Source organism: Cryptomeria japonica, chromosome 6 (assembly GCF_030272615.1).
Source record: "Cryptomeria japonica chromosome 6, Sugi_1.0, whole genome shotgun sequence".
NCBI lineage: Eukaryota > Viridiplantae > Streptophyta > Pinopsida > Cupressales > Cupressaceae > Cryptomeria > Cryptomeria japonica.
The window spans coordinates 630,534,728-630,543,132 of record NC_081410.1 but is presented as its reverse complement, the minus strand read 5'-3'; the positions used below and the strand labels follow the sequence as shown (position 1 = coordinate 630,543,132).

General features: G+C 38.0%; 1 protein-coding gene across 1 annotated transcript; it reads right to left on the bottom strand.

Annotated features, from left to right (window-relative positions):
* Positions 1 to 3,297: 3,297 nt before the first annotated feature.
* LOC131068644 (plant intracellular Ras-group-related LRR protein 6-like) lies at positions 3,298 to 5,883 on the bottom strand. Its single transcript, XM_058003877.2, has 2 exons — positions 4,858 to 5,883; positions 3,298 to 4,107 (listed from the first exon to the last, which is right to left on the bottom strand). The coding sequence occupies exons 1-2, from the start codon at positions 5,881 to 5,883 to the stop codon at positions 3,298 to 3,300; spliced, it is 1,836 nt and encodes a 611-aa protein (XP_057859860.2).
* Between the last annotated feature and the right edge of the window lie 2,522 nt (positions 5,884 to 8,405).

Sequence of the window (8,405 nt, the reverse complement as noted above, 5' to 3'; positions counted from 1 at the left end):
ATTGGTGAGAGACTCAATTAAAAAAGAGGTAGGAATAAAATTTGAAAAATAAATAATAAAAATACACTATAAAAAAATAAATTAAAAGTATACAAAAAACTAAAAAACTAAAAACTACCCCAAACAGAGAGAAAATCCAATATCACATATAGGGGAAACAAAGAGAACAAAGCACAAAGAACCATTGGAATAGAGAGTTGCAATAGAGAAGAGACCTTGTAGCTTTACAAAGAACATAAGAGCTATGACCTTTAATTTCCTCAAAGATGGATCACTAACCTTGATATATTAGCAAATAGAGTGAGTATTTTGGCATCACATGGATACATAGTGTAATATGAAATGATAGACACAATAGGGTATATTTTATTATGTCAATTTAGAGGCAAATTCAATACTTGTTGGAAATAATATATTTTACACCTATGAATTCTTCCACATCACTATATGATAAATTCCAAAGTGTTGTTTGAGGAATTCAATTTTAGTTGAATATTTATTCATAAAAGTTTATCTAAATTTGTGTAGCTTATCATGCTAGTTAGTTGTGATAAAAATTAGATAAATTAACGGTAAAATATCTATTGGATTGATTTATTTTAAGTTGTACTTGATTTAAAGTAAATTCTTAGTTATTGAGTATTAGGCATCCAATGCACAAAAGTGAATAACATTTTTGAATAAGAAAAAAACAATTAATAGTTTGAGTGAATAGAAATCATCTTAAAAAAAAATAATTGTATATTATGTAAACATGAAAATATTCATAATATTTTTTTTATACCAAATGCCTCCTTAGAGAGTGTTTTTTATTAAAAACAATGGGGAAGGGTCCCAACTCATTATTGATCTAGCACAAACCATCTAAAATCTCAACTAGAACAAAACTAGTCATGGAGACAACAAAACAAGGCAACCATATTATTACATCCTATTTTGAATCAAATCTTTGAGACTGCTTATTTAGTAGTGTACCCTGAGAAGACATGTTCGTGGAATATTTCTTGCGATGAACAACTGTCTAGGTAGATCCATTATTACAATTAGAACAACTCGCACCCATAGGAAAAGTTGGGCCAACTCTGACCCATATGACATCTTATCTTTAATTAATGAAAAATGTCACTCAAAACATCAATCAAATGTCAAAATCTTTTGTTTACTAGAGATCCAATGAAGTTAAAAGAATTCCAATAATTAGGAAAAAATAGAAAAGGTAAATTTGTTAGTGGCACTAGCATTCGAATGTCCTTAGCACATGATGTTGCACTTGGTGAAAAATTGTTATGGATAATGGTTAACAATCTTATGGCTCTTTGACACATGATTCTTCAAAATAAATATTTGGTTATTGTGGTCTAAGTAGAATTCTTATAACTATTAATCACCTAGATGATTCACATATTTGGACATTTATGATGAAGTATCTAAGAATCTATTTACTTGTCACTTGTCATTGATTGTCACACACATATCCTCCATTATATCCTTGCATTTTCTTAACTTTGGTATATCAATAAGAGGATAGAGCCCATTTTAGAAGTTAACCCAAATATTTATAAATTTGTAAACTATCTCATTGAAACTGTTGGTGAGAATGGAGTTGAATGAAAGTGGATTAATTTTAGTGGGACTACTATTTCTTTATTGGTGAAAGAAAAGCTTGTAAAAGAATTGGGAAGAATGAAAATATTGATTGATCCAAAAGAAGAGAAACTCATTTGGTGTGGGAATAAATTGGGATGATACTTGATGAATCTTAGTTATCACATTCAAAATAGTACCCTTACTAACTCATCTTGACCATCAAATTTATGTTGGGGCACAAAGGTATTATTGAAAGTAGTATCTTTTCCTAGATCACTTTGCATAAGCAATTTTTTTTGGTGATAGATTAAAATATGTTGGCATCCTTTGTCCCTCAAAATGCTTGATGTGTCAAAATATGGAGCAACTAATAGATCATCTCTTACTATGGTACTTTTTTTCTTTTGATTATTTGAGTTGGCTTCTTGATTGATTGGGATGATTTGGAACTTTTTCAAAGGAGATAATGGAGGTTTTTGTTGCTAGTTGTACTTTTTAGTAGCTCTTCTTGCTCTTGGTGATGGTTGGTGAACCCATCCTTGATCATTTAGTAAATCTAGAAAGAGAGGAACTCTATTTTTTTTCAAGAAAAGTGCTAACTAGTTGAAGATGCATTCAAGAAAAAGATAAGGATGATGTTGGTGAATTCATAAATGTGAAGATTTAGAACTCAAATAAAAGGAAATTCACGCATTGGGATAGTTGAATTATGAAGGAATTGTGTTTATTAAAAATTCTTACTAATCTTCTCTCTAATACTTCAATTGTTGGCTATGTAGATAAAATAATTAAGGCAAATGGATGCCCCCCAATTGGAAGATTGGAAAGGAATTTCAATGGGGCCTCCAAAGGTAAACTCGAAGCCTCTTGTGTTAGATGCATAATTAGAGATGGGGTAGGAGTCTTTATTTGCAGAGTTTCAAAGTATTTGCCAATTGGTAGTAATAATGAAGTTGAGTTTTGAGTGCTATTTAAAGGGTTCAAGCCATGCGACCAAAAGAACCTATAATGTATTTATATTAAGGGTGATTTGATGGTTTGCATAAACATAATAAATTTTTATAAGGCTCACAACTATAAGCTTATAGAATAGATTGATGTGATGAGTCAATTTTTATACTAAGACATATATTTAGAGAATCAAATCTATTAGCACTAAATTGATCTCTTTACTCTTAAACTAAGCTTTTAACCAAAAAATTTAGGGTCACTCCTTAAAACAATTTGGCCAAAGATTGTAATGGGTATTAATTTGATCTCTTTGCTCTTAAAACAGCTTCCATATTTTTCTTTGGATTTGGCTTTGAAGTTGTTAGTAAAAAAATGGTTTAGGTGTTATATAAATCATATTGAGAAGTAAAATATGAAATTATTTTAATAATAAATGATATTTGAATGTTTAATTTTTAGTAATTTTATAATAAAATTTTGGTCCAGTTTTTGAAAATTTATTTTAAGAACATTTTCCATTACTAATTGTGATTGCTGATGTGGTGAATATACAATAAATCACACCTTTCCAAATTACTGCACCACAAATCAATTATCTACTGATAACAGTGGCCAAATATCAAGAGAATCTGCTGGAAATTGGAGGAACTGAATTCATCCATTGGAGAGCTCACAGGCTTATAAGACGCTCACTAATTGATTATGGATGAATTAGATGTTTTTTCCAGTTTACGAAGAGTATTTAGAATGTTATGGCTGTTATATATGCTGAAATGGGATTTCACTGTAGAACTCCTGTCGTAAAGGAGTAAGCGTCTGTTTCACCTGCAGTGGCTGTGTTTCACGCGAAGGACTGCAAATCTTTTCCTTTAAATACTTTAGGACATCCTCTGTCCCACGCTCTAGAATAGTTCGCCTGATGCTTCTCAATGGATTGCCGCTCAATCTTAAACTCTGCAAGCATGAATATAAAAGCCCGAGTTCTGGTGGAAGCATTCTAATAGAGTTATCGGATAAATCAAGCTCCACCAGGCATGTTAAATGCTGGAAACTCTCTGGAATTTCAGACAGATTATTCTGGCCTAAATCAAGAATACGGAGTTTTCTTAAGCTGGACAAATCAGAAGGGACTTCTTGCAAACGCATTCTCCTCAAATACAACTCTTGCAAATGTGGCATGCCAGACAGTGCAGGAGGCTGTGGCAATGAATTAGCTGAAATCCCACTCAGATCAAGAACCTCAAGCTTTGATAATGCGGCAAAGGCATCTTGTGGGAACTTATTAAGTGGATTTCTGTCAAGTTTTAAGAACCGAAGATTTAAAAGAGATGCAAATACTGCACCAGGCCACTCCTCTATCTTGTTATCTGATAGAAGTAATACTTTGAGTGAATTGCATTGTGAAAGATCACTTGGTAGTTCTTTGATTTTATTCTTGCAGGCATCCAAAGCTAGTAATTCTCCTGATTCCCATGCAACAGCTGGTATGATTTCCAAGCCTAGCCCACTGATGGATAATTGCTTTGTTGATGATGCCTCCTTAGAAGCCATTTCAATGAAATCTTCAACCTGGCTGTGGTCTAGTGGTTGAAATGGAGAACTGCAATGGGTACATTCAAGAGTCAGATGCCTTCTGTTAGAGATGGGGCTGCTCCCCAACTCTAGTGATCTAGCAGGGGAGATACCATTCAAGCCCCTGCAGGTGGAGACTGTTGGAGTGGCTGGATTGATACCCCACTCTATCAGTTTAGCTGTGGAGATGCCACGCAGACCCCTTTGGGTGGAAGGGCTTTGTGTGCCTGGGCTGCTCCCCCAGTCTAGTGGTTTAAGTGGAGAGCTGCCATGCAAACGGAAATTCCTCCTGGTGGAACATTCAGATGTGGCTGGACTGCAAGCTAGGGAACTACCATGCAAAACCCTGCAACTGGAAGAGCTTTGTGTATTTGGGCCCCTCCCCCAGTCCAGTGGTTTAGCTGGGGAGCTACCATGTAAACCTTTTCTGATAGAAATATCTGGTGTAGCTGGGCTGCTCCCCAACTCTACTGGTTTAAGTGGAGAGTTGCCATGAAAACCTCTGTGGTTGGAAGAATTTTGAGTGTCCGGGCTGCTCCCCCAGTCCAGTGGTTTAACTGGGGAGCTACAATGCAAACCCCTGCGTATGGAAAGCACTTTTGTGTCTGTGCTGCTCCCCCAGTCTAACGGTTTAGCTGGGACACAAATTTTAGCTGGGGCACTGCCATGCAAGCCCTGGCACATGTAGAGACTTCTTGTGTGGGGTGTATTTTCCCCAGATGTAATAGCAGATTCAGTATCTTCAACAGGGGATCGTTCCTCTCTATCTAAGCTCATCCTAGTACGAAGATGTTGAAGCAATGCCTCTGTAGTACCAAAATAAACCTTGCTTCTTGGCCCTCTGAAAGGATTCCCAATCAATAAAAGCTTCCTCAATGTGGTCATATTGCCAAGCTGTGTGGGCAACCTAGTAAGACAGTTATCTGATAAATCCAAGACCAAAAGTTGCATCTTGCAAGCCTCCTCTGGAAACTCTTTCAGCAAATTAGAACGGAGGTCTAGGGTTTTCAGCGATGAAAGGTCTCCAAACTCCTTGGGGATTGAAGACAATTGATTATGTCCTAGAAAAAGCTCCATAAGCGAAGAGCATCCAGCAAATGACGAGGGAATGGCCTTAATTCGGTTCTGATGTACATCAAGACGGACAAGCCTCTCGAGCTTCCCAATGGATTCAGGGATCTCATTAAGAATGTTGTTAGCAGCATTTATCTCTTTAATAAAACTGCATGAGCTCAGCAAATGGTCAGGGAATTTTGCAATCTTATTACCTTCCATATCCAATCTCCCCAACTTAGAACAATGAACGAGTTCATCTGGCAAAGCTGTTAAATGGTTGTTTGACACCTTGAGATCTTCTAGCTTTCTACAGTTCCCTATATTGCTTGGAAGTGAGGTTAGTTGATTATTTGCACAGTTTAGTGTAACCAACGCATTTACAGAACCAATTTCTTGAGGAATTTCTCTCAACAGATTGAAAGATACATCTAATGATTTGAGCATTTTGAGCTTGCCAATTGCAGCAGGAAGATGAGAAAGTTGATTGTGGGTGATGTTCAAAACTGTGAGACGGTTGAGACGCTCCAGTTGCTCTGAGAGGGTATGGATGTTGTTGTGAGCCAATATCATTTTTCTCAAATCCACAACTTCCCACCATTTCTCTTCTTCTCCGAGTGAATCTAAATAATTGTAAACCTGCTCTGGCACTTCATTCAACTCGCAATTTGAAAGGTTCAGAGAGCCTGTGGCTCTTGCAGCCTTCATTACAGTATCCATATTCTGAATCTGCACTTGCAGCATTTTTTATTTAGGTATTTATTCAACCAATTGAAAAACTGCCCCTCAAACCAGAAATCGAAACAAGTCGGGAGAAATCAAACCAAGTTGAAGTGGGTTTGATTTAGCCTGTAAAATACATTGTGAAACATGAATTCGTCGATCGGTCGCGTCGCGTCAATAGAGTTAGTTTTTTTTTAAGAGTTTTTCTAAAAGATATTCAGTGTATAGTTAATTAATGTGTTTGAATAAAAAGTGATTGAGAAAATTATTCTACCAACATTTTGATTGGGAGCTTATAAAGAAACTAGAATAAAAAATATTCCTCCAGGGCTATAAAGTCAAATAGAGGGTGATCTAGAGAATCAGACTTTCTCAATTTAAAAACTTTATTAAATATATTTTAGGTATCATCATCTTTATTAATAAGTAGAAGGTTATAATGAATCATGTTATAGAGGTCTACATTTTATTATGACAATCTTGTAGATTTTAGATCAATTTTAGACATCAAATCATTTCTTCGATGCTTTTGTTCAATATCAAGGGGCTTGGATTCAATTAACAAATAATTTTAAGATGTCAAATTTTACTTTAATAATTTAATAAGGATATTTATTTAATCATTAATTAATTAATTTAGGTGTATACAGTCAATGTTTAAACAACACATTGAAAATGATGGCATTATGTTTGATTATTATTATTATTATTATTATTATTATTATTGGAAAGTGATATTCACAAGTTAAGGACCACCTTAATTTTTTGAGTCTTATAGTGTATTTTGAAATATGCTAAAGCGAAAAAAGGGAATGATGGCAGCATTGCGCGTGGAGGGAACCAAGCATGGGCTAGCGCATCACAGCCCTAGCTCTCATAGGAGGGCCTGCATGCTGGTGTGGTGGCGTGAGGGTGGAGGCTGCGGATGGGGGTGTTGTTGTGGGAAGGGTTGGCGTCGGGGTTGCGGGGGTAGGTGGAGTGGTGGCTGCTAGGGGTGGGAGGTGTTGTGGGGGGCAGGGGCTCGGGGTCCCTGCGAATCTACAGATTGCACATGGGGAAGGGCTGTGGGGGGCTCAAGCTATGCGCGAGGAGAGGGTGATTGCTGCATGCAGGGTACGGAGTCTTTGGCTAGCTTCTTTCAGAGGGTAGGTTCTCCGAGAGGTGAGATGCATAGATCTGGTGGAGAGGCCTCGAAGGTGCCTCACGATATGGATCTTCGAGCTGTGGGGGGTTTGAAATATCCACCCCATAATTTAAAGACCTTTGACAATAACCTTTTTTCCTCAGAGTCCGGGGCTGGAAACGTTGGGGGTTCACGGATTTTGAAGATTAATGGTTGCCTAGAGAAGTGCAGCGAGAGACCTAGGGTGAGTATTCCTCCGGAGATGATAGCAGAAGATGTTGATTACTTTTCCAAACATTCGTTATACTACAAGTTTTTGGGGATGAGGGTCTCTCTGTAGTTTTTGGAAAACTAGGCTCGGAGAACTTAGGCTCTAGAATAGGAGATGGAGATTATGTTACTACTAAACAACTACTTCATAGTTACCTTCAATTGCATGGAGGATCAGAGTAGGGTTTTTGAAGGAGGGCTGTATTTTTACAACCAGGTGGGATTGTTTATCAAACCCTAGCATGTAGGGTTCAACCCTTCAGAGGAACTCCCGAATAGGGTCCCAGTGTGGGTCCGCTTACCGCGACTTCTAGTGGAATGTTGTCAGGAGGATGTGCTACGGATGCTTGCTTCAGTGCTTGGGAGGCCAGTTGGAGCATCCTCACAAACCCTGGGGAGAAGGGTAATGACCTTCGCTCACATATGTGTTGAGATTGATCTTAGTAAGCCTTTGCCAGATGCTATTGATATATGTGCAGGTTCTTATTCCTGGGTTCAACAACTGGATTATGAGACTTTACCTTTTCGGTGTCGTTTATGTCATGAGTACGGTCACTTGTAGTGCAAGTGTCCTGGGTATAAACCGATGGTGCCCCAATCTCAATAGTCAACCCATAACACAGATGGGGTTGATAAAGGAAAAGCCGACATGACTAGGGAAGCTGTGGGTACTGATGGTTTTGTCCCAGTTAAGACAAAGAACAGGAATCGGGGACAAAAGAGGCCCTTATAGGAGAGACAGGAGGAGGATACTTTCAATAGGTTTGAAGCCCTGGACGACCTCACCCAGTAGGAGGTGAACCCTAGGCCGACTCCTTTGGATCAGGGTGCTCCAGGGTTGGCTGATGATAGTGTGATTTGCGACTTGACACAGGCTTTGCAAATTGTTGGGAGCCAGCAAATGGAGATGGATCAACTAGGTGTAGCTCAGTTGGGGTCCATACCTAGTGCTATAGTGGAGTTGGTTGGGGGGGAGGGCTCTCCTTCAGCTCAAAAATTGGAATCTGTTGGGGCCAAAAGTAACAAGATGGGAGCACATTTGGGTCTCCACCAGAAGGACATTAAGAAAGGATCATCAGAGAAGAGTTCAAAGGCTGGTAGAAAAAAGGACTTAGAGAAGATCAAA

Bases quoted from the DNA above. Each gene is read 5' to 3' on its own strand.
- LOC131068644 (XM_058003877.2), bottom strand. From the start codon at position 5,883: ATGGATACTGTAATGAAGGCTGCAAGAGCCACAGGCTCTCTGAACCTT. The intron at 4,108-4,857 runs GTTGAAGATACT...GACCACAGCCAG, and splicing joins ATAGAGAGGAACGATCCCCT to GTTGAAGATTTCATTGAAAT.